Source organism: Daphnia magna, linkage group LG4, assembly GCF_020631705.1.
Source record: "Daphnia magna isolate NIES linkage group LG4, ASM2063170v1.1, whole genome shotgun sequence".
Classification (NCBI taxonomy): domain Eukaryota; kingdom Metazoa; phylum Arthropoda; class Branchiopoda; order Diplostraca; family Daphniidae; genus Daphnia; species Daphnia magna.
Window position 1 is genome coordinate 2,273,458 of NC_059185.1, and position 22,539 is coordinate 2,295,996.

The 22,539-nt window shown below is 40.8% G+C and overlaps 7 protein-coding genes and 1 long non-coding RNA gene across 11 annotated transcripts; 3 read left to right on the forward strand and 5 right to left on the reverse strand.

The window, feature by feature from the left end:
* Positions 1-14: 14 nt before the first annotated feature.
* On the reverse strand, positions 15-1,522 carry LOC116919934. Of its 3 annotated transcripts, none has more exons than XR_006644923.1 (3): positions 1,226-1,522; positions 366-1,167; positions 15-138 (listed from the first exon to the last, which is right to left on the reverse strand). It is a non-coding gene; the product is annotated as an uncharacterized LOC116919934 (long non-coding RNA). The 3 variants fall into 3 exon arrangements; XR_006644924.1 differs by lacking the exon at positions 15-138 and adding an exon at positions 145-307; XR_004392080.2 differs by lacking the exon at positions 15-138 and having other exon boundaries at positions 145-462; positions 534-1,167; positions 1,226-1,520.
* A 1,912-nt stretch (positions 1,523-3,434) lies between these two features.
* Positions 3,435-5,951, forward strand: LOC116919933. The gene is made up of 9 exons (XM_032925964.2): positions 3,435-3,671; positions 3,741-3,824; positions 3,895-4,197; positions 4,266-4,413; positions 4,491-4,612; positions 4,688-4,825; positions 4,901-5,046; positions 5,128-5,446; positions 5,513-5,951. Exons 1-9 carry the CDS (start codon positions 3,479-3,481, stop codon positions 5,659-5,661), a joined length of 1,602 nt encoding a protein of 533 aa, XP_032781855.2. The 5' UTR covers positions 3,435-3,478; the 3' UTR covers positions 5,662-5,951.
* Positions 5,952-6,340: 389 nt separating this feature from the next.
* LOC116920538 lies at positions 6,341-8,715 on the reverse strand. Its single transcript, XM_032926667.2, has 9 exons — positions 8,437-8,715; positions 8,286-8,369; positions 7,879-8,175; positions 7,646-7,793; positions 7,458-7,579; positions 7,257-7,394; positions 7,030-7,175; positions 6,685-6,961; positions 6,341-6,605 (listed from the first exon to the last, which is right to left on the reverse strand). Exons 1-9 carry the CDS (start codon positions 8,621-8,623, stop codon positions 6,460-6,462), a joined length of 1,545 nt encoding a protein of 514 aa, XP_032782558.2. The 5' UTR covers positions 8,624-8,715; the 3' UTR covers positions 6,341-6,459.
* Positions 8,716-9,872: 1,157 nt separating this feature from the next.
* On the reverse strand, positions 9,873-12,003 carry LOC116920535. The gene is made up of 8 exons (XM_032926663.2): positions 11,721-12,003; positions 11,393-11,662; positions 11,147-11,321; positions 10,942-11,069; positions 10,754-10,879; positions 10,537-10,676; positions 10,201-10,471; positions 9,873-10,133 (listed from the first exon to the last, which is right to left on the reverse strand). Exons 1-8 carry the CDS (start codon positions 11,917-11,919, stop codon positions 10,012-10,014), a joined length of 1,431 nt encoding a protein of 476 aa, XP_032782554.2. The 5' UTR covers positions 11,920-12,003; the 3' UTR covers positions 9,873-10,011.
* Positions 12,004-12,824: 821 nt separating this feature from the next.
* LOC116920539 lies at positions 12,825-15,134 on the reverse strand. The gene is made up of 8 exons (XM_032926668.2): positions 14,846-15,134; positions 14,364-14,723; positions 14,112-14,286; positions 13,902-14,029; positions 13,704-13,829; positions 13,494-13,633; positions 13,161-13,425; positions 12,825-13,093 (listed from the first exon to the last, which is right to left on the reverse strand). Exons 1-8 carry the CDS (start codon positions 15,048-15,050, stop codon positions 12,972-12,974), a joined length of 1,521 nt encoding a protein of 506 aa, XP_032782559.2. The 5' UTR covers positions 15,051-15,134; the 3' UTR covers positions 12,825-12,971.
* Positions 15,135-15,838: 704 nt separating this feature from the next.
* Positions 15,839-17,757, reverse strand: LOC116920546 (galactosylceramide sulfotransferase). Of its 2 annotated transcripts, none has more exons than XM_045171888.1 (6): positions 17,576-17,757; positions 17,421-17,505; positions 17,207-17,356; positions 17,058-17,120; positions 16,091-16,963; positions 15,839-16,028 (listed from the first exon to the last, which is right to left on the reverse strand). In XM_045171888.1, exons 2-6 carry the CDS (start codon positions 17,429-17,431, stop codon positions 15,914-15,916), a joined length of 1,212 nt encoding a protein of 403 aa, XP_045027823.1. In that variant the 5' UTR covers positions 17,432-17,505; positions 17,576-17,757; the 3' UTR covers positions 15,839-15,913. The 2 variants fall into 2 exon arrangements, with proteins under 2 accessions (XP_045027823.1, XP_032782565.2); XM_032926674.2 differs by having other exon boundaries at positions 17,421-17,514; positions 17,576-17,756.
* Positions 17,758-18,738: 981 nt separating this feature from the next.
* Positions 18,739-20,341, forward strand: LOC116920550 (ELMO domain-containing protein 3). The gene is made up of 6 exons (XM_032926698.2): positions 18,739-18,996; positions 19,064-19,187; positions 19,248-19,366; positions 19,434-19,642; positions 19,705-19,832; positions 19,902-20,341. The coding sequence occupies exons 1-6, from the start codon at positions 18,928-18,930 to the stop codon at positions 20,060-20,062; spliced, it is 810 nt and encodes a 269-aa protein (XP_032782589.1). The 5' UTR covers positions 18,739-18,927; the 3' UTR covers positions 20,063-20,341.
* LOC116920541 (diaminopimelate decarboxylase) lies at positions 20,205-22,106 on the forward strand. The gene is made up of 8 exons (XM_032926670.2): positions 20,205-20,341; positions 20,413-20,508; positions 20,570-20,778; positions 20,842-21,064; positions 21,124-21,252; positions 21,303-21,498; positions 21,576-21,727; positions 21,790-22,106. Exons 1-8 carry the CDS (start codon positions 20,243-20,245, stop codon positions 22,045-22,047), a joined length of 1,362 nt encoding a protein of 453 aa, XP_032782561.2. The 5' UTR covers positions 20,205-20,242; the 3' UTR covers positions 22,048-22,106.
* Positions 22,107-22,539: the final 433 nt, after the last annotated feature.

Sequence of the window (22,539 nt, forward strand, 5' to 3'; positions counted from 1 at the left end):
CGACTGTAGCCCCCCTGCAAAAACGGTAGGGGCCAATGTCGGGGGGGCTGGTGTCGGGTTACCCTCCGGGGCCACTGTTGGGGGTCCAATGTCGCGTTCCCAAACTTATTTTATCGATAGGCAATAGGGATTTACTGTCTAGATGAAAAGGACTAATGTCAGTAATATTTCCCCCGTGAGATGGCAGATCAATCAGTAATAGATAGCGGACATCGAGGAGCTATGAATCTCATGATTCCATCAACGGAAGGAGGGGGCAAACTTAAAAACCTCCAGAAACGCTACTGCTATCTTTTGAGATAGCTTTCTAAACCCGAATTTCCTTTACTTTTAACAGGTTGATATTCGAGAACGTTGCTGCTTACCACGGTTTGGTAAAACGGCCTCCATCCAAATTGTCTCCAATCTGTCATGTGGCAATAAAACGGTATAGCAAACTCAAAACCTCCAAAATGCTGTCATCTTTTGAGCGCGAAAATATGGCAAACTCAAATGATTACTGAAAAGAAAAATATATATGTATGTATACATACTCGTGCATTTGCATATGAAAGGGCTAGTTAAATCCTGTTTGAGCTTTGTATACGTATACATGGAGCTGCATCTGTAAGTAGTTTCTTTCTACTTTTCCATCTCCCTTACACTCACTGCTTTTGTGATGCTATTGATTGTTAAATGACAAGTTAACGCGAAGCCGGTCAGTCTTTGTGGCAGCTTCATTTCTTTTGTCATTTATCCTTTATGAAATAACATTTCTCAGACAGATGTGCAAAACTTCCTGTCAGGGGAAAAAAATATGATTTACGTAAAAGTTTGTGAAAATAAAAATATTAAACACCTCCCAACAACACACTAGCTTCTTGGTAATAGAAAATGGAATGGTCATAAAGTGATTCATGATGGCATCAAAGAAATGTAACAGTTACAGCAGACCATTGGTAAAGATCTGCTAGTCCCTCATGACAAAAATTTTTGTAATTTTTTTATATCTCAGTTCATAGAACTAATCTGTTGGATTCTCAGTCTGCTACCGTTTCATTGTTACACTGACATCATTGTTCAGAATCCTAAAAACTTTTTTTTTTTACCTTGGTTTTGGTGGGAACCTGAATCTGTAAGACCACCTTAAGGTATGATGATCATACCAAAGAAGAGACAAGAGTTCCTCTGCAAGATAAAAGTGATTCAATCTATACCAATAAGAGAATAATATATTAATCTATACTGAGCTGGTAGATGTTCCTCTTTCGACAGTTCTTTTTCGGCTTTATCCTTGGTTTCAGGTTTCACGGTCGTTAGATAATTAAATTTTTCATACATGTTGGTGCCAATTTTGAAAATCAAACTAAAATCTGGGTTATGTGAAAAACCAGGAAATCACAGTAACGTAATTAATTACGTCTACATCGATCATTTGTACAACATTTTTTGAATAAAACACATTTTCCTTGAGAGATAAGAACACATAACTAGCTTATTCGACTGGACAGATCACTCTGAGCTCTTACACACACGAGGAGCCGGAAATAAGCGGTGCCATCTAGCGGAAAGAGAAATGACACGAGCGATCACAAAACAAGTGTCTGTTGCACAACGATTTTGTTTAACCACTTTTAACGTTTACTTAAGTTAAGCTATAAGACGAACGTAAAAAAAACAGTTTTGGTTTACCTATTGAAAAGTGTAACATGCTGAAACTGGGTTAGAGTTAGTAAAACTAGATGATGCTGCTGCCTCTCCCCTATTCGTCTGAATCACGCTGCACGCTATTATAGTTAATGATATTTTTCGAGAACCAGCATTCTTACGTATCTTTATGCTCTTTACAAATTGAAACTGATTTTCCACGTCACAGCTTGAAAAACTGAAAAACGTACAAAAGATGTGTTGCGGACCCTGAAATCGGAACACCATCTATGATCGATCTATTCGCCATCTATGGAGGGAAATTTCGGGGAAAAGTGGATCGATCGAGTTTCGTTGACATGGAACAAGAGGAAAATGCTTTAGTGAAACTATGCCAAGTCACAAAATTTATTGGAAAACGTTTCAAAAGTTTTCGTGTCGTAAAGTCATCGTCAAAAGCACGGCATCCTTTTGCGATGAACGCTATCCAGCTTCTAATTTACAACCAAAATTGTCATAACCCAAGTTCTACTTCGTCGTTCTCTGGGATCCTTGCGCCGCTGAGGGCACTGCATAAAGTTTTTATTTAAAAAATGATTTGGCTATTGTGAACTTCACGAATATACCGTGAGGCGTTTAATATGTCACAAGTCATGACGGATCACTATCATGTGGAACGCCTCTGTGAAACGTCGTAGGTATTCCGAGACGAAACAACCAATCGATAATTCGTGCGATTCAAACATAATTATTCAACTTGGGCAGCGCAAATGTATCTATTCCCGTTGAACAAACCTAAATCTCATAAAACTTTAAATCCGAGTGGCGTATGCGTCATCTCAATATGGCCATTTAAAATGCAAAAAAAAAAAAATCAATTAAACAACAACAACAACAAAAAAACGAATTTCGTTAGAAAGTACAATGTGCTTGCCACCGTCATGTCTACAGAGAGTATTCCACTTCTTACTTTAATTTTTTTTTTCCTGTTTTATGATGAACGAATATAATTCAAAGGTTAAGGCACGGCGCTTCGTGCAACTGTCGTCCACTTATTGTGATTGATCGAGTACTGCACATCGTTTGATGAGCTTAATTTTATGAGATTCCAATCGCCGCAAAGCGGACGGTTTTGAGCCGATGACGGCAGCCATCGTCAAAAATGGTTCCTTCAAGTTCTACAGCCATCAAGAATCACGACGTTTAGCTTTTTCTTCCGGTATACTCAAAGTCGCCATAGGTCTGACCTCGTCTTATTACCTTGGAGAACGCTAATACCAATTGCATTGGGAAGGGATGACCGGCGGACTTCACGAACGAGAATGTCGAAATGTGTTTCTTGTGGTCTTTGTAACAATATGTTTGCCATGCGTGTGGCGGAGGGAACATACGCCTGCAATTCAAATAAAAAAAAAAAACGGGATTCAGTGTATAAGCGAATCATTAAGCCTGTAGTTTCTGACTATATATAGTATGTGCTGCACGAAATTGAAATTTAATAATGTTAAAATGATAACCGTAGGAGAGGGTTAGTGACACGAAGGAGGATGCACGACTTTGGGAAATATAATTGATTATGACACACGGAATCTGTGGAATATAATGATAGGCGGATAAACAAAGTGCAAGATGAATGAGAGAGCCATTTTTCCACCAGAGAGGTCAACGCTTGAATTCAAGGACGGAATATAGCAGTACCGATTATATTAACAGTTGGCAATCATTGGCCGTTGAAAAAAAAAAGCTTCAAGTCCTACCTGGGAAATCCAAAAGTCCAACCTCCTGGGGTATATATAAAAGCGGAATCATTTCATTACAGCTGGAGTGCGAAGATTTATGTTCATTGGCGAAGATGTTGAAGCTTAATCTTTTCCTGTTCGTCGTATTAGTGTCCACTAATTCAAGTCACGCTTGCGACGAAACTAGCGACGAACAATTCGCGACAGTGAGACAAGATTCAGATGATTATTGGGCCTCTGCGTATGGATACACTCCTAACACATTTGACTCCCGATACTACCAGCAAAACCCTTTTGTTCCATCAGGTAAAACAATTTAGCTAATTGAAATCCCTTTAAGGTTTTCACACAACTGAACTGGATTTTCAATTGCAGAACCTGTCGTTCCGTATCAAGGACGTAGCCGTCTTAACCTACCCAAATTTAAAATCGAACCCTTCAAAGGTTATATCAGAAACTGTGAGTATAATAAAGCTTAATCTTTCGTCAACAAATCTTCATCAAACTAATTTCAATTTGAATTTATTAGACAATGCTGATTACGAAAACCAAGCGGAAGGACGTTTCGCTCTTGGTGGTTTGAAAACTTCTCTGATCAACACGGGCCTCTTCAACAACAGATTCACGCCAGCCAACACGTTCAGACCTTTCCAAGGACTGGGCACCAGGTCGCCCGTCGTTTTGAATCCCGAATTCGAAAACCCAATCTCAACGTTCGATGGATGCATATCACCCAATGGCGAATCCGGAATCTGTGCTCCAGGGAACATCTGTTCGCTGTTCGGTGGTCGACCTAGCGGCGCTTGCGTTCTGGGAAAAGTTTGCTGCATCAGTAAGTTTTTAGGTTAACTTGTGTTGTTAAAGAATTGTTGATAGCGATCATCGATTTAACTAAAACAGACGTGATAACTGCGTGCGGTGGCACTGTCACTTTGAACAACACGTTCTGGCAATCACCGGCTACGATTAGCGCCCCCACCACATGTTCGTTGTCCATTAAATTGGATGCCAAGTTTGTTGAACAAAAGAGACCCATTTGTCAACTTCGGTACGTTGAGGAAATTCGAATCATATGTTAAAAAAAAAAAAGGGCAGTTAGAATAATGATTCCAACTGCGGTTTCAGCTTGGATTTCATTTCGTTCACGACCGCGCAACCGGTAGCCGGGACTTGCGTGGATACTTTTCAAGTCGGAGGATCCACGAACAGAGTGCCGGTCATCTGTGGTGACAATAATGGGCAGCACAGTAAGTTATTTAGTGACATAAATCAAGAAATAGCACAGCAGATAGTTCATAATTGCTCGTTCTATTTGTGTTTAGTTTATATCGACGTCCCATCGTCAGCCACTAAAGCTACCGATGTCCAATTGATGTTCAACTTTGCTGCTGGAACGGGAACTATTCCACGTTCGTGGAACATCAAAATCGCCATGCTTCCTTGTGGAGCCTCATATCTTGGTAATTAAATCCACACTTCCCAATAATCCCATTCCAATGTATACATTAAATGGAAATTGATTGTTTGAACTGCAGCTCCCAAGGATTGCCTTCAGTACTTCATGTCATCTACCGGAGTGGTTAGATCGTTTAACTGGAGAGACACTCCCGGACCGGCTACTCGTCAACTAAACAATCAAAATTACAACATTTGTTTCAGGACTGAAGAAATCGACAAACAGGTTATTTCAATTCTCTTTCATCAGCATAGATTTCGCATCCACCTAATTTTCTATTTTACAATGCCCGGTGACATCGCACAGCTTTCAAACCAGGTGTGCTTTTCCACCTGTACAGTGACGAATGGTGGAGACGCCTTCTCGATCACCACACGGCCGCCTGCGGCACCACCTGTTAACCCTCTTGCACCTACAGCAGCCGAATTAGCTGCGGCAGCAGCAGCCGCACTACTTTCCGCAGTCGGTGCTACCAATGTTGCAGGTACACAGGCTATTTGCCTGAACGATTTCCTCCTCATCGCAGGCGGTGTAAATCCAGCCACCGGTTTAGCTGCCGACCGCTTTTGCGGCAACCAATTGAACCCAACTCCAAATGGAGCAGCTACCAGTGTTACCGTTTGCAGTAAGTCACAGGGAATACTTTCATCACAGTTTTTATTTAAACTAATGTTGAACATTGCGTCACTAGCTCGAATCAGACCGTTTATGCTTTCCTACCGGACTGACGGCACTGAGGCTGCGATTGCTGCCAATGTTCCGCTCGCCATAATTGCAGCGGCCGCCGATGCACCTGACAACGTTGGTTTCTGTCTCGATTTCCAGCACAGGACAAACTAAACGAGCCAAGTGTTATTCCGCTAGCCCATGTCTTTTGTCTATTTTACCACGGCATTCTTCTGGTTAAGAACAGTAGTTTCTATTTAGCTGTTTCGGGGTGGTGCAATACGAAATTGTCTTCCAGTGGATTTTTCCTCATTTGCCAGAAGGCGTGACAACTCTTTAGAGTGCACTGAAAGTTATAATATAGGATTATGGTTTCAGGCTAAAATTATTTGAATGATTTGCCAACTACTAATCACAATTAAAAAGTCTCCGTTATTATGAAATAAATTGTTCTCGCATCTAAAGCAGCTTGTCGTGCCCTCTTTCCTTTTCTTGTTTCACATCGGAGCCGGTTTGCGTGAAGACCGTCGCTCAAAGTTCGTTCCCATCTGTATAAAGCAACATCCTCTGATGAGAAATACGTATATAGCTGCTGTATACAGTATATAGCTTCTAGTTCAACTGAAACATGTTGATGTGTTGGTAATCCGAAATTCCCTTGGTAGCCGTTGAAATTAACGTTTACCCATATATATATTTTTTTTAAAAGATAAGTCTAAAGAGATGCAACGTTTCCATTAAAAAACGTATTATCATCGAACAAGGCGTATAATCGTTGGCCATCAGCAAATGTGAATTACGCGCTCGTGAATGTTATCGTGAGTACTAAAATCAAATCTACACACACAGAGAATATTTGTTTTCTTTCAGTTTATTGCATCTCGTTAATTATTTTGACATGTGTCTAAATTTTGTTTAGACTAGGAAGCACTGACCCCAAAAGACTTTTATTTCGCACAAATTTGCATTCGTTTAATTTATTCTCTGTTGGAAATCAAGACAGAAGCCCACGTTGCCCGCATCGCCAAACGCCGGAATAATAATTCCCTGATTATTGGCAAACACAGCGCCTTCGGTGTTATCAGTCTGATAGGTCAGCTTGAACGGTCTTATTCGAGCTGCAATACATTCCAATAAATATTAAACCAAAGTTCCTTAAAAAATTCCAAACGGCATTTATTGTTCTCCCAAACTTACTGCAAACTGTGACGCTGACTGCCGCACCGGCCGGAATCGGATTCAGTTGATTGCCGCAGAAACGGTCAGCTACGAGGCCATTGATTGGGTTTGTACCTTGTGCAATCAGCAGGAAATCGTACAGGCAAACTGCAACTGTGGCTACCGGTGGTGGCAATGGATTTGGGCCTGTTGTTCCCACGGCGGAATTAGCAAGATTGCCTGGCACTGACGTGATCGAGAAGGCGTCTCCTCCATTGGTTATCGTACATGGCGTCAGACATATCCGGTTTGCAATCTATATACATCCCCCAAAACGTTCGGTTCAAATGCTTATCGGAAAAGGAAAGAAAATAATTCCAAGACCTGCCCATCAATTTCTTCGGTCCGGAAGCAAATGTTGTAGTTTTGATTGTTGAGTTGGCGAGTAGCAACTCCAGCGATATCTCGCCAATTAAAAGATCTAATGATGCCGGTAGCCGAAGTGAAATATTGAAGACAATCCCTCGGAGCTATTGGTTACGATTTTAAGAACAAGAGTTGACTATTTTAATGCTCTTCAAGTTCGTTTTGTGATAATGTGAATTGATTACCGAGGTAATTTGCTCCACACGGAAGCATGGCGATTTTAATGTTCCACGTACGTGGACTGTTGCCAGTTCCAGCTGCAAAGTTGAACATGAGGCGGACATTGGTAGGACCATTGAGTGAAGATGGGACGTCAAGGTACACTATACAATATAAAATTTAATGGTTACGTTATCCGTCCCGATATGAAATTCAATCTTGCTTACTGTGCTGCCCGTTATTGTCCCCACAGATAATCGGCGCTGTATTAGTCGATCCGCTAATTTGGAAAGTGTCCGTGCAAGTTCCAGCTGTCGGCTGTGAAGTGGTGAATGAAATAAAATCTAATCTGCGGAAAGAAAAAGAATTATACGAATCATTTTTGTTCTTAAACCTTTCAATATTAAATGCTTACCGCAGTTGGCAAATAGGTTTCTTTTGCTCTACAAATGTTGCGTCCAGCTTGACAGTTAACGTGCACGTCGAGGGAGCGCTGAGAACTGCAGGTGATTGCCAGTGTGTGTTGTTGAGACTGGCAGTCCCACCACACGATGGAACTACATCTATATTTAAAAGCAACGTCCAAAAAGAGAAATGTTTTTATTGTTAGACTGAAATCAATCAAGTTGAATTTTTCTGAAGGCCTACTGATGCAGCAAACTTTTCCCAGGATGCAAGAACCACTGGGCCGACCACCGAACAAAGAGCAAATGTTTCCTGGAGCACAGATTCCGGATTCGCCATTGGGTGCTGTGCATCCATCGAAAGTAGTGAGAAGGCTATCGAAATTCGGATTCAAAGCGACTGGAGTTTTGTTGCCGAGTCCTTGGAGAGGTCTGAACGTGTTGGCTGGCGTGAATCTGTTGTTGAAGAGGCCCGTGTTGATTAGAGAAGCTCTCAAACCACCAAGAGCGAAACGACCACTTGCTTTGCCATCAGCGTTCTCTGTTCATTGCAAAAGACAATGAAATGAACCCCTTTTTTCTCTCAAATGTCTTTGTTTTTTTGTTTTTTTTACAAACGCTTATACAAATGATTGATTGCTCTATACTTACTGTTGATGAAATAGTTTTTAAATGTCTTGGCGTTATGATTGGGTTGGTTCAAAGATGATCGTCCTTGATATGAGATTGCCGCTTCTAAAAGAAATCAAGGACATTAAAGTACGTAACTGTTGAAGGCTTCAAGTTTACTTGAATTAAATACCTGGAGGGGAAGCTTCATGGTAGTAAAGAGGAGTCAAAGAAGGCGGAGGAAATCCATTGGAATCTACCCAATAATCATTCAGCTCTCGCCTTGTCCCCGGTAACTGCTCGGCTTTATTATCGTTACAAGCCAAACTGGTTTGATTCGATAAAGCAACGATCAAAAGGAATAAACCAAGTTTTGCCATCTTCTCTCTGTTATGTAATTGTATATCTACAGGCAAACGCGACGAGATTTTTAAGCACAATTTTTGAAACACAAAGGATCGGAAAAGATTGTGAAAAAGGCTCTAGCTTATATAGCCTTGCCTAGCTGATGATTGGCGTGCATTCTTGATGTGCAGAAGGCGGAGTGAGTCATACCAACCACAAGAAGTTGTATCTTTTGAGTTCCCCGTCTCATCCCAATCATGCACGAGGGGTTCTCGTTAACTTCTACCCTTGGAACGAAAATGACGACCTTAGCCCGCAAAATGCAATCGGTCATCTTGTTGTGACGCTGGAACACGAAATACGAGTCGAAGAGCACAGCGTTTAAAAAGAAATCTTCATCGTTCATCTGGTCGATCATTGTGTTCCTCACGTCAGTAATGAGATGCTCACGCTCATTAAATTAAATAATACTCTACCTCAGAATGCAATAAGTATAATTAAATATATAATATCTGCATGATCACATCGATGACGTGGAACGCTCAATGTCTGAAAAGCAACAAATTGCTTTCAGTATAAACTGTCTACCTGCGTGAATGTAATACAAAACACGCAATGGTTGACTTGAATCGTTGGCGTGATCTCGGGTCAAGTTCAATGTCACTGACAAACTTTCCGTGAGGTTCTTCCTGATTCCGAATGTTTGCGTCCCGTGTCTGGTTGCCTAATTTCTCATTCGTAATTTTGTTGTAATTACTATTACCTTTGCATCCGCATCAAATCTTGCAGCATCATCATTGTTTTTGCATGCTTAATTATAGGTGTTGTACATAGGACAGCCCGTTAGTCATTGCTAGCATACCCATCATCATCAGTGGGATTCCCTTTCGAAAACCTGTTTGGTGTGGACGTCTGATGGTTCAACGAACGGCCAAACTGTGCAGGTAACGATGTTGCTTCGAGACTTTTCAGACGGAAATTTTGATACATCGCTAATATACGTCGTTAATGGATAAAAAATTGGGCTCCTCAGTTCTCTGTATAACGATCTTGAGAGCCAAGTTCAACGCTCCCGGTTGTACCGATTAGCCAGCATTTTTTCTTTTACCAAGGGCAGCAATTAGCATACGATTCGTTTTTTCGTCTACCTGCCCAAAGATAATTCGAATGTACTTGATGCACCACGCGCTTGCGTGCATTGAAACAAGGGTCATCAACACCTTTGCATTGAGCCATCTTTGAAAAATGTCCGTAGAAAACGCAGTTCTAAACCAAAACTATATGTAAGTATCAATTAAATTGTATTCTTCGCGATTGCGAGTAATTGCATATCTTTCAGACATAACGGCACCGAAAATATCCCCAAATACTATTTGCTGAAAAGCCCATCACCAAAAGGTGTAAATTCGGCAACGATTTTCGTTTACTGGATGCGGAAATTCAGGCAGAATCCGCGATTTCCATTTGTTGTCGAATCTGCGGTAGGTGTAGTTACCGTCTCATCACGATTGGTTCTGTAGAAGATTCTCAACGGCGTCATCGTAGCTAATGGCGCACAACAAAAAGCATTCAAACTTAAATCGTGTACAAATCAAGAGCTGCTGGAACTTACTGCAAACGGTGGTTGATGCTGTGTTTCCTGGGAGAGCATTGAGTCTTTCTCCGCAGTAGCGATCAAACGCCATGTTAGGCACGCCGGCGGGATTTCCAAGATTAAAACCTCCGGGAATGACGAGGAAATCGTTGTTACAGTTCAGCGAACCAAATTGGCTCACATCGGGAGTAACGACTCCGGCTCCCGTAGCTGGGAATGTAATCGGTACGCTGATGCTAAAGGCTTTCTGGGTTGTCACCACCGAGCACGGTGTCAAACACAACTGTCTCTGTATGTAAAAGACGAAATCGTTTAGCTCGTGTGTTGTATACAATTGAAACGAAAATATTTTACTTGAGTCGGTCCTGAACGGAAACAGATGCTGTAATCTTGATTGGCTAACTGCCTTGTAGTTCTGCTAGTAACGTCTCGCCAATTGAACGTTCTGACGCTGCCCGAACGGGTAGTGAAGTATTGCAGGCAATCGGGTGGTGCTGGGGGGAATAAAAGAAGGCCAGTTTAACATACTTACAAATCAGGTATATAGATTAGTTAAATGGAAATGTTTTACCCAGAATTCTAGAGTTGCAGGGAAGCATGGAGATCAAAATATTCCATTGACGACTTTCGCCTTCCTCTGGTCCGAAGTTGAACGTGAGTTGAACATCGTTAGGTGCCGGTGGAACGTGAAGATACACTTAAGAAAACATATAGCGTTTAAAGATAAATTCTGGTTACGTAATAGAAGAATATAGTTACTATGCTGCCCGTTGTTAAATCCGCAAATAGTCGGGACTGTATTGGTGGCTCCGGATACTTCGAAATAGTCGCCATTGCAAACCGATTCGGCATCGGGTTGCGAGATTGTAAACAAAACAAAATCCAACCTACGGAATTCAGTTGCGTTAGCACTCTAGATGTTTGATTTAGACAGCAAGAAGGAGAAAACAAAAAACAAACTAACCGAACTTGACAGATTGGCTGATTTGCTTGTGAAGGCAACGTCGCGTCCAGTTTCACCGTCAACGTGCAGCTGGACGAAGGAGCGATCGTTCTGACTGGTGATTGCCAATAAGTGTTGTTAACAGTGATGGTGTCAATCTGTCTGGCAAACCCGTCATCACAAGTGTTGATGACATCTTTGGTGAACATAAAATCGATTAAAATTCACGTGGAACAATAACGACGAATTGCAATTCAATGAACTTACTGATGCAACAGACGAGGCCAGTTGCGCACGATCCGCTGGCTCGACCGCCACCCAATGTGCACGATCCACTGTCCAAACAAATACCCATTTCTCTGGTGGTCGGTGATCTGCAGCTTTCACCTTGACCGCCCAGTAGTTGACGTGTGTCAATATCTTGGATATCGTCCGACTCGATGGACAATCCTGTATCTAAGTCATGGCCAGGGAAAAGATTTTCAAGCTCATTGCCTTGTCGAAATAGATGGGCGCTGTTGAAAACGGGATTGATGGCTGCGTGAAAAAGACAAATTATTATCATTACCACGATGGAATTAAAAATTATATTTACATGGAATTCGGTTGGTCAGATAGTTGGGAAGAGGACTCCATCGTCGCCAAGGATATCGGGCCATCACGTAAGGATTAGCGTACGAACGATGAGTTGCTAGAGCCTCTCTGAGGTTGCCTAACAGTTTTTCGTCATCCCAAGCGTTGCAGTTGTAGGCCAACGCTAAAACAATTGAAAGTAGAAGGCAAAAATTAGACATTTTTAAAAATTGGGAATTTCAATAGCGTTGATTTTCTGCGTCAAGGGCGTGAGAACAACGTCTGTGGAACACTAACAGAGTGTCGGTTTTCCCTTCATCTTATATATACTCCCGAGGTGCAATTTTGAAAACACCTATGGTAGAAGATTACACACGCAAAATCACCTGCAAGCCACAAATCAAGTGCGTGTATAGATTATTATGTTTTTAAATGCATATATCGAGCAATTGGGAGTGAGCAGCCCTTCGGGGGGCTGTAAATTTCTACGTGCCCTTGAAATCAAACACTGACCCTACTGAATACGTAAGCAGAACGCTGACCCAAACACGTATGTGAAACGTTCTTTCATACCTGTACGGAGTTGTGATGAGTGATTGACATGGTAGACAATCCCGTGTAGCTTTCCTGGTCATCGAATATAATTAAAAGCGTATTTTCATGTTTCCTTAGTTCTCTAAATTTGGTAGACATGCGACAAGGAATTTGTTGTATAGTTGAATGTCAATTCAGTTATTTACCTCCACTTTTAAACGCAGAGTTTTAGATGAAAAGGTATTATGCTTCATACCTCGAGCTTCTAAATGTTCTAAATTCTAAGGATAAACGACACAAACGTTTTTTTTCCTTTTCGAATTTTCTGTTCCACGACTCTAAGCGTTCCACACCTCAGGTAATATGCAAGGACAAAAGTAAGTGTAGAGGTTAGGTGATCATTTTCAAGAATGGATGGGGCCAGTGAAAAGTCGCATACAAAACACAAAATTATTACCAAAACTGAACACTAGTTAAGCTTAAATCAATTTTCTTTTAACGGGCAGTGACATCGTTATGGAACGTCATCATCTTCCTTTAGATCCCGAATGTGTTTATCATCTTATTTAACGTAAGACTATAAGATGCAGTATACAGGTGCAAAAGCGTGTAATACATAACCGACAACTCAATAAACATAAGACCCATTTTTGTTTTAAACTATCACCGAATGCGCATAGTATTTTTTAAATGGCAAATTGGCAGAGTAAAAATTATACATCGACCATAAGAAAATTCATTATTGAATACGGAAACTGAGACAGAATCCGATGTTTCCGGCCGTTAGTGTGTCCGCCGTTGGTATAGTCAACGTTTCGTCACGATTAGCGTGATACACGATTCTAAACGGCTTTACCATACCTATTGTGAAAAGGCAAAATAAAATTATTAAAAAATACATTTAAAAATAAAACGCTATAGAACTTACTGCAAACGGTGGTTGATAAAGTGCTTCCAGGAATGGCATTAAGTCTCTCTCCGCAGTAGCGATCGAAAGCCATGTTGGCCACAGGCGTAGGATTGCCGATATTGAAACCACCCGGAATAATGAGGAAGTCATTATTGCAGTTAAGGGAGCCTAGTTGACTCGCACCTGGGGTAGCCGTAGCCGCTATATCAACGGTTCTTGCCACGCTGATACTGAATGCCTTTTGTGTCGTGACTACGGTGCACGGTGTCAAACACAATTGTCGCTACACATTGGAAGTGGTTAGAAATAATATTCGTATCAAGGTCCGTGTTCACGTTGCTGCAAACGAACCTGGGTCAATGCTGATCGGAAACAGATGCTGTATCCTTGATTGGCTAATTGACGGGTGTCCGTGCCCGTAACATCTCGCCAGTTGAACGTTTTTACGGTTCCCGTACGAGTGGTGAAATATTGGAGACAATCCGATGGCGCTAAACGTTCAAATATTAGCATCGTGAATTCTCAGTAAGTTGGAATAATTAGAATGGATGCTGTTTATACCTAGGAGTTTAGAATTGCAAGGGATCATGGCAATTAAAATGTTCCAACGGCGAACGTCAGTGTCTAACGGTCCGAAATTGAACGTCAATTGAACATCAGTCGGTGAGGGTGGCACATGGAGATACACTAAAAGAAAATCCCAAATGTGTAAACTCAAAAAGGGGGGAGGTTAATTCAAATTAAATCTTATTGATTTACTGTGTTGTCCGTTGTTGAATCCACATATGGATGGGACTATATTAGTAGCTCCGGCTACGTCAAAATAATCGTTAGCGCACACGCTTTGAGCGTCTGGTTGAGAGATCTCAAACAAAACCAAATCCAGCCTATGCAAATATAGATAATTGATTATTCATGATAAATGAAAATTATGATGATAAATGACACTTCGTATGTGCGAATACTCACCGAACTTGGCAAATGGCCACGTTATTCTGTTCAGGCAACGTCGAGTCCAACTTGACTGTCAACGTACAGCTGGAAGACGTAGCGAATGTTCTTAACGGTGATTGCCAATAAGTATTGTTTAACGTGACTGTGTCACCTAGTCGTGCCAATCCATCATCGCAGGTGTTCACCGCATCTTTTAACGCCACAGAAAAGCAATCACGTGTTATTCTCGTGTCAAACAATGAAACAAAAGTGATATCTACAACTTACTGATGCAGCAAACGAGGCCGTTGGTGCATAAACCACTGGCTCGACCACCGATTGTTGTGCACGTTGTACTGTCAAAACAGTTACCCATCTCCCTAGATAGTGATCTGCAGCTTTCGCCAATAAGTTCTTGTCGTATTCCGCTTTCGATAATAACAGCATCGAATGGTTGGTTAGCTGGGTTGGGCTGGCTGACGGGCAAGAGCGACGGATTCGATGGAAAGCCTGATGGATTTAAAGGAAGACTCGATGGGCTTGAAGGAAAGAAAGGACTTTCAAGAGAGCCGAATTGCCGAAACAGACTGGAATGGCCATCCAAATCGCCATTGATGAGTGGATGGTCTACGTCACCAATCGGTACGTCTGTTTTCAACGTATAAATTGGGATTAGTGAAATTAGAACAAGAAATCGAAGACACAAGTGAATGGATTAGCCCTAGTTTTTTGTGATGATTTATGATTTAGGAAATTCGATTTTGTTATACGTAGGTTTTGAGCGATTGGCTGGTAGAAATGGGGATTCCATTGTTGCCAAGGATAAACGAGAAATTTGTATGAGTTGGGAGAGGACTCGACTGCCTTTCTGCTCGAGTCTCCGAGTTCTTCGTCGTAGTTAATGTCGTCCCACTCAGCACAACTGGCTTGTGAAAACAGGTAAACAACGGAAAGGAAAATGAACGCTTTCAGCATTTTGCTTTATAATGTCAGCTGTGGTTAAAATTTGTTTTTCTATATGTCAAGAGTTCGTGGAGCTTGACGGACTGAAACTGTGTACGAACTAGCTCTGTTTTATATGCTCTAACCAAGTAGAATAGATTAGGTCTAAAGAAACAATCACGTGCGGTGCAGTAAACTGTTACTCCCCGAAGCAAATGCATACATCATTGTCTTAATGAAAGGGTATATACACAAATAATTGTGAGTGATAACCCTTCCATACCTGTACCCTGTTCCCTTTGCTGCCCTTGAAATCAAGCATCGACCTTGGCAAAGAAAATTTGGTCGTGTTTTTATTCACGAAAGGTGGTCGTCTTAGAATTTGCAATGATCTTATGATAGCAATCTTTGACGGATGCACGAAAGCGGAATGAAAACAAATGTGAATATAACCTTCATTTTTTTTTTTTTGCTGGTTTTAATTTATGATGTTTATCCTTCCATTTTTGCATTTTTGGCTTGTCCGGATATTTCGGTGGTTTTCAAAGGGGAATTTTCAAAACACACACACCTAACACGGACGTTTTCAATTTTCTTTAAATCACAACCACCTGCACAGAACGCAAAGTCACAAGATGGTTTCATGGATGTACGGATTTTGGCCTGCAGGCCTCAATTATTTAGTGCTTGCTTGTTAGCTGCGGCACTGATTGATTATTAAACGTTCCTCCTTTTTATGATTGAGAATAGCTGACAAGTTTGTCAAAAAGCGAAACTGCGCAACTGTCGCTTTGTGCTTGTGTGTTAATCAGGGCTTTAGCATCAGGAAAAACCAATGTATTGTATAATCTCATATTATTGGACACCATAAAATCATTTGCTCGACTTTTTATTGATCAAAACCACTTGAATACGCTGGAAGTTGTCGTTATTTTTGATAAAAGTAGGTCTCTGAAGGTGCTCAAAAAACTGCGTTCGCTCATAACGTACAAACCACAATCTTCCTGTTCCCTGCAATAATATCGAGAGTATTTGATTAACTGGAATGTTACAGCAAAATTTAAAACACTTACTCGTTGATGGAGTACCCCATGATATTGTCGTTGTAAGTTTTGTATTTGCTGACGAGCTCTTCATTGCCCACTTCGCTGATTACGCAGCGATCATACAGCTGACTGTTGGCTTCCTCCAGTAATTGAGTCTGTCTCTTAATGGCAGAATCGACGTCAAGACGGCCGGCTGGTGATGTCGAATATTTCCAATTGAATTCGGCTACTTTTTCGTCGAACCGACGAGAGAAATATTGAAAGATCTGGACATCAGCTGCTAACCATTTCTCGAGCACCTTTTTCTCAGCAGCGCTCAACTTGGAAGACTTTTCCGGCTTCCTCCTATTCAAATCTAGGTGGACAACATTTTGTAGAGGCCAGTTGAGCAATTGCTTCAAGAGGATGAGGGACTCGTCCATCCTGTTGGCAATCATCACAAGATGGAACTCGTGATCCAAACGTTCAATTTCTTCCGTTATGGCGGTTTCGTTGTCGAAGAGGTCGGGCGATATCCCCAAATCCCAGGCTATTTGGTTGCGCCCAATATGACGCAAATAACGTTTTTCCACTACATCTGATAACGTGGCGTTTTTGATAGTGCGGACCATATCGTGAATATCCTGGACGCCGTAGAAGTTTTTCAATTTAGGATCGAGGTAGTGGAACAAGGATTCAAAGACTTCGACGGGTTCACGAATTATGGTGAAGGTCGGCACATCTTCGCGCAAAAGCTCCAGAACTTCTATCTTGTTCCAGCGATTGTGCAACGCGAATATATCGAAATTGAGATCCTTCCATTTTGTGGTGTTTAGTGAGTTATGGTCGAAAAGCTCATCTCTCGACAGGTAGCTGCCCTCTTCGGGCAATACAATGTTCAGTTCATTCTTCAATGCAAACCTGCGTAAATCGTTACAATACAAATAAATATAAATGCATCAGGAAATGAGATAAGTAACAATCAGAATTAAAGTGGACGAGCTTTTTAAAATACCGGAATATGATGTTTTCGACAGTACTAGTGCCGCACTTGTGAGTTTTCATGAAAATAAATTTCCTGTGATAAATTTTAGAGTTGAAGTAAATTGAATCCTGGGCGTAAATTCCGATTCTGTTTGATTGGCATAACTGTATGGGCTTTACCGAAATTCTGTGGACTCCAGTGTTTCTAGTTGCTGGACCATGACGTGTCTTGATAAAAACGTTAGGCAACAGCCAATGATTGCTGCCACGACGAACCGTTTGAAACAACATCGATTCCGTCGAATAGCCAGGTCATGAAAATTAAGCCAACTAACACATTTTATGCATATATATCACTATGCAGCTACAAATAGATTGCAATTTCACGTAGTACCTGGATTCCATCGCCCGAATAGCTATGGCTTTGCCGGGACTTTGTCAAACACGGCAACGAGAAGGGAAAACGTATCCTTCTTATGCTATTTCAACTTAAAATTTTTTAGGGATTGTTAGTTTTTTAAATAAATAACTACTTAATTGTAAACCTACCTGTCAAGGGATTTCTGAAATGCCAGGAGAAATGGGAAAATGTAGATGCACAGATGATTCAGAACTCTTTTGTTGGCTGCGAATCGCCGACTTATTAACCAACAAGTTTCAAACGTTCGATTGTGCTGTTTGCGACTCATCGAACGTCCCTCAACGCATGTGAGAAAAACAGGCCTCCAGCGGTAAGCGAACCTGAACTGCTTGCCTTGTGTGACAACATGTTTCGTTCGACTATGTTACTCCGCCTTTAGATGAGCCCGCCAGCGGTTTGCCAACCTGAACTGCTTTCCTGTATGACAAAATTTTCGTTTTCATTATGCTAATCCACTTTTCCTGTCGCCACAGTCAAGGTATACAAAGCAACGAAACGAAAGCAAGTGCAAATTTCGAATGCAAACATAGCTAATTCCCAATGTATGTGTGATGCGAATCTCTTTTGTGCTAAACTTTAGTTTACTGTCGAATAAAGGAAAACTGATTGTTTTTAAAAACAGAATAGTTGCACTTTGAAATTAAGCATTGACCTTGGCAAAGAAAAAAAAATTATCGGAGAGTGATTTCCGTCACAGAAACCGGTTGTCGAAATATTTGATGCTAACGATCTTATCGCTCTCTTCAATGTATGCGTAGAAGCAGTCGAGACAAATGCGAATGTAACCTTCGTTTGTTTTAACTGGTATTAATAAAGCATTATTATGAGAAAGAACAAAAATTTTAAGAAAGGTAATCCCAAAAACGTATACGTTTAATGTGGGCGTAACCTCCTATACTTTTCTTTCAGTCATCACCTCCTATATAACAGAACGCAAGGTCACGTTTAAGCAATTGGATAGCTCTTTATGAACGCACGGGTTTCGAAGTCTTTATTTTTTTGAAATTGCTACCCGGCAGTGGATCATTATTAATCGTTCGCATTTTCGACGGTCGTGGCAACGACCCATGATGATTGTCGTTTCACTGACACTGACAATCTTTCATTGACTTTTCAATTTCTATCTTTATGTATAACTTTTAAAAATTACCATTCAATTAGTGGTTTTTTAATTCGTAAATTTATTGCGGACGTTTTAAATAAAATTGTATTCAATTAAACAAATTTATAAACACTAAAGCGGAATTTATTCCGTTAGTTGTAATCATTTTACCGCTAGATGGTACTCTTGGACCATAACAAACATTCATTGCGTTAGTCATAGGGGTGATGAGGGAATCGAGAACAGTTTTTCGAAGAAAATACTGAAAAAACCTGCCATATGTTTGCTGAAGGTTAGTCACTTGTCAACGCAGAATATGTATTAGTATACAACAGGTGGATTGTTACAACTGCGCTTCAGTACTCACGCTGCATCGTAATGACCCACATCACGAATCTAGATACTGTTTGGAACCACCTGAAAAGTGAAAATGTAGACCACGAAGTGGTATGTATTGTGCCCAAGATGTGCTAATTGTTTTGCAGCTTCAAATGAAATGTTTTCCTCTATGAAGGATATTCAGCCACCAGAAAAATATGGTTGGTTATCAGTCTTCTGCAATCTCCTGCAACCCAAATCAAATTTGCTGCCAAAAGAGCTATCTGATGAGAAATCTGTGCTGATAAAGCTTTCAAAGTGTAAGATCTTAAAATTTACCAAATATCCAGTATAATTATTTTACTCTTTTTTTTGTGCAGGCCCATTTAACCATGAAGATCCGCTCCACATGCAAATGATCTCCACATTGTTCAATAAACTTACTGGTTTAAACAGTCCTGCAGCTCTTGGAAGTCACTGGGAAATAGTTGGATTTCAGGTACTTTATTTCTATAGTTCACTATCATTCAGACTGTTTAATTTACTTTTCACATGTGTTTTTACAGGGAGTAGACCCTGCAACAGATTTTAGGGGAGTTGGAATCTTAGGCCTTCTGCAACCATTGGCTGTGTGTTTGTGTGTTGAAACATTGCCTTTCATGTCCAATGTAGTGAGCCTTTCACATAGTCCTAGTCAAGGTTTCCCGTTCATGGTTTTGAGTTTGAATGTGTCAAATATTGTACTGAAAGCTTTAAAAGATGGAGTTTTAGACAGGTATGTTTGTTATAATGCTTAAAGAAATATCAGTTGTTAATTTTAGGTTTGGTTACTTCTAGAATGATAAAGGAAAAAGAGACTGTTTTGGGAGTCACCACTATATGCTATACAGCCATCTTATTTTTTATTTATGACAACTGGAAGAAAGAGAAGCTCACCTTGTCAGACTGTGGCTCAGTTTTTAAAAGTAATTCGTCACCTTTCCGGTTATTGTGATATTGTTTTTATTGGATTTTACCTTTTTTTTCTTCTGAAGGAGCTGAAACTATTTGCAAGAAAGAGCTTAGTCGCCACATCAGCAGTTTCGATAACTATATCAAGGAACTTACCCTAAACGAAACGCCTGCTGTCCAGCTGGAACAAGTGCAATTTGATTTCATCAAAGACATGTCGAATTCAGCAGCAATGACAACGTAGCAGTACCCCGTCCAATTTATTCAATATCATTGTCCGTTTGCTGGTCATACTGTTTTTAGGCCATATTTTAGAGGAGTCAAAACCCGCTCCAAAGTTGGCTCTATTGTTTGTTCTTTACCTCCACTGATATGAATTACTTTACAAATACCCGTTGATAACCATTTGAAATCCAGTAAAAACATGGCGGAGCCCGGTGCTTCTCAGATTCAGTTGCCCACAGCTTTTTATTATTTAAACGATGATTTTTTGTGTGAAAATACACCTGTGCATCTAATTCAAGTAAGTTTACACTTGCCTTCCTAGTGGTTAATCCAGGTTGATTCTTTTTCAAATTGCGCTTAAATATCAAGAACGAACTAGAGAATGCACCGAGTGGCAAAGATGATTGCAGACCGGCCACGCCCCTGTACATTTACAGTCAAGCGCAACTGCATCGCAATATCCAAGTAAATTTCTATCCTTTCCCTCCGCTACCATTTACATTTGATTCATTCATTTTTTTTTAAGGGATATAAAAATGCGATTCAATCAGCTAAAATGCTCGATCGAATACACATTTTTTACGCCGTAAAGGCAAATGCAAATCTCCATTTGATGGAGTTGGTGCGGAAACAAAATTGCGGAGCTGTTACTGTGTCCGGCTACGAATTGCAAGCAGCTTTGAATAGCGGATTTGTTCCAGAAATGATTCTCCTAAACGGCAACGGCAAACAAATGTTTGGACTATTATTGTTTTTATTAATTATGTCCAAATGCAATAAGAAAATTTCTGATTGTAGCTGGGAGATCCGCTTGGCTCTGAAAAACGGTTGCATGCTAAACGTAGATTCGCTTTTTGATGCTGAAAATATTATTAGCGTCGCTCGTGAATTACAGAAGCCAGCCAAAGTGTTGATTCGGGTTAATCCGGGACTAGAACAGTCCAGTACACCTGTCCATTCTTACCTGAGCACCGCATTAAAGAACAGCAAATTCGGAATTCCTTTGCATCAATTCGATCAGGTGCTAAAATCAAAACTTTGGAATGAAATTTTCTTGTGAACGTTTTCCACTTCTAAAAGATTTTGGAACTTTTGAAAGCCGAGCGTTTCATTCAATTGGTCGGACTCCATTGCCATGTTGGAAGCACCATCCGTGACGCTGCAGTTTACACCACCGTGACCCGAATACTTTTGGACATCCGCCAAAAAGTATTTTGTTCCAAACGTTTTGAGTTCACTTTATTAAAATTCCTGTTTAGTTGATAACCCAAGGATGTAATAACTTAAAATACCTGGATATCGGCGGTGGTTTGGGCATTGATTACTATCACGGGACTAGCGAAGGACAATCACCATTGTCATCGACAGGTGATCTCATTCAAGCTATCACTTCGTTGTTACCTCTGGACGTGGAAGTGATAATTGAACCTGGAAGATCGATTGTTGGAAACACAGGTGCGAGAAATCTATGCAATTTCTGAAGATCGAACAGTTATTGTACTGGAAATATAACAATTATGGAACCAACTTAGGTATTTTGGTGACCAAAATCCTTGGAATTAAGAAGAGCCCCGACGGTGGCAAACAGTTTGTGGTTGTTGATGCTGCCATGAATGATCTAATACGTCCCAGTTTTTACCAGGCGTATCATCACGTTTTACCAGTCCGCAAAACTGATTCCTCCGTAACTATAGCCATGAATTTAATCCGTACGATAATTGATTAGTTATCATTCCTTCATTACAGGAAGGCATTTATGATATCGTCGGGCCGGTGTGCGAGTCTGGCGATTTTTTGGCCGTCGATCGCCGTCTGACACAACAGCCTGTCAAGGGCGAACTGTTGGCTATAATGGACGTAGGAGCTTACGGGATAGCCATGGCCTCTAATTACAATATGAGAGGACGGGCCATGGAAGTGATGGTCGATGGTAACAAGTGGAAGATAATTCGCCGCCGAGAAAATTTTGAATCCCTTGTCCAGACGATGATTGATGGCGTATAATGTCCAATCGATTTTAAAACCTGGAAAATGAAGTGAAATTAAACGGTCAGCTAACACTATCACAGTTTGTGTTATTTCTTACATGTCATTAAGCAGCAAACTGGTAGTTCTTCGTGTTGTCCATTGAGGTGTGTTTGCCATTTCAGTTTTAACAAACTTACGGTACTGGACGGTATTGTCCTTTTCACAGCAAAGTGGAGTTAACGCTTATTGAATGGGGAGTAGAGAGTAGAATTCAAATGTCCTCATTACAAAGCCGATAACAAATACAAGGTCTAATAACCAACATCGTTCGTGTCGTGAATTTTATGTGACTCATCAAACTCGACGCTCGGCATTTCACGGTCATAATAGGCGACACCGCTCGCATATAAAAACCACTAACAAGTAGCATTTGTCTATGCTCGTGGCAACACATTCTTCCAATGCCGTTCGTGTCACGCAACTTATTATAGACAGATAATTCAACACGCCCGTGACCTGCTGATGATT

Coding starts and splice junctions, on each gene's coding strand:
- LOC116919933 (XM_032925964.2), top strand. CDS start 3,479: ATGTTGAAGCTTAATCTTTTCCTGTTCGTCGTATTAGTGTCCACTAAT. Junction 3,825..3,894: donor CAAAGGTTATATCAGAAACT/GTGAGTATAATA, acceptor TGAATTTATTAG/ACAATGCTGATTACGAAAAC. Junction 4,613..4,687: donor TGACAATAATGGGCAGCACA/GTAAGTTATTTA, acceptor ATTTGTGTTTAG/TTTATATCGACGTCCCATCG.
- LOC116920538 (XM_032926667.2), bottom strand. CDS start 8,623: ATGGCAAAACTTGGTTTATTCCTTTTGATCGTTGCTTTATCGAATCAA. Junction 7,794..7,878: donor GGGAAAAGTTTGCTGCATCA/GTAGGCCTTCAG, acceptor TTTTAAATATAG/ATGTAGTTCCATCGTGTGGT. Junction 7,395..7,457: donor GGACAATAACGGGCAGCACA/GTAAGCAAGATT, acceptor TATATTGTATAG/TGTACCTTGACGTCCCATCT.
- LOC116920550 (XM_032926698.2), top strand. CDS start 18,928: ATGACCCACATCACGAATCTAGATACTGTTTGGAACCACCTGAAAAGT. Junction 19,643..19,704: donor AAAGATGGAGTTTTAGACAG/GTATGTTTGTTA, acceptor GGTTACTTCTAG/AATGATAAAGGAAAAAGAGA. Junction 19,833..19,901: donor CTGTGGCTCAGTTTTTAAAA/GTAATTCGTCAC, acceptor TTTCTTCTGAAG/GAGCTGAAACTATTTGCAAG.
- LOC116920535 (XM_032926663.2), bottom strand. CDS start 11,919: ATGTCTAATTTTTGCCTTCTACTTTCAATTGTTTTAGCGTTGGCCTAC. Junction 11,322..11,392: donor TGGCCTCGTCTGTTGCATCA/GTAAGTTCATTG, acceptor TGTTCACCAAAG/ATGTCATCAACACTTGTGAT. Junction 10,134..10,200: donor AGCATCAACCACCGTTTGCA/GTAAGTTCCAGC, acceptor GTGCGCCATTAG/CTACGATGACGCCGTTGAGA.
- LOC116920541 (XM_032926670.2), top strand. CDS start 20,243: ATGGCGGAGCCCGGTGCTTCTCAGATTCAGTTGCCCACAGCTTTTTAT. Junction 21,065..21,123: donor CTTTGCATCAATTCGATCAG/GTGCTAAAATCA, acceptor CACTTCTAAAAG/ATTTTGGAACTTTTGAAAGC. Junction 21,253..21,302: donor TTTTGGACATCCGCCAAAAA/GTATTTTGTTCC, acceptor ATTCCTGTTTAG/TTGATAACCCAAGGATGTAA.
- LOC116920539 (XM_032926668.2), bottom strand. CDS start 15,050: ATGCTGAAAGCGTTCATTTTCCTTTCCGTTGTTTACCTGTTTTCACAA. Junction 14,724..14,845: donor GCCAATCGCTCAAAACCTAC/GTATAACAAAAT, acceptor CGTTGAAAACAG/ACGTACCGATTGGTGACGTA. Junction 13,634..13,703: donor TTGCAATTCTAAACTCCTAG/GTATAAACAGCA, acceptor TTGAACGTTTAG/CGCCATCGGATTGTCTCCAA.
- LOC116920546 (XM_045171888.1), bottom strand. Junction 17,121..17,206: donor CTGGAGTCCACAGAATTTCG/GTAAAGCCCATA, acceptor AATTTATCACAG/GAAATTTATTTTCATGAAAA. Junction 16,029..16,090: donor ATGGGGTACTCCATCAACGA/GTAAGTGTTTTA, acceptor ATATTATTGCAG/GGAACAGGAAGATTGTGGTT.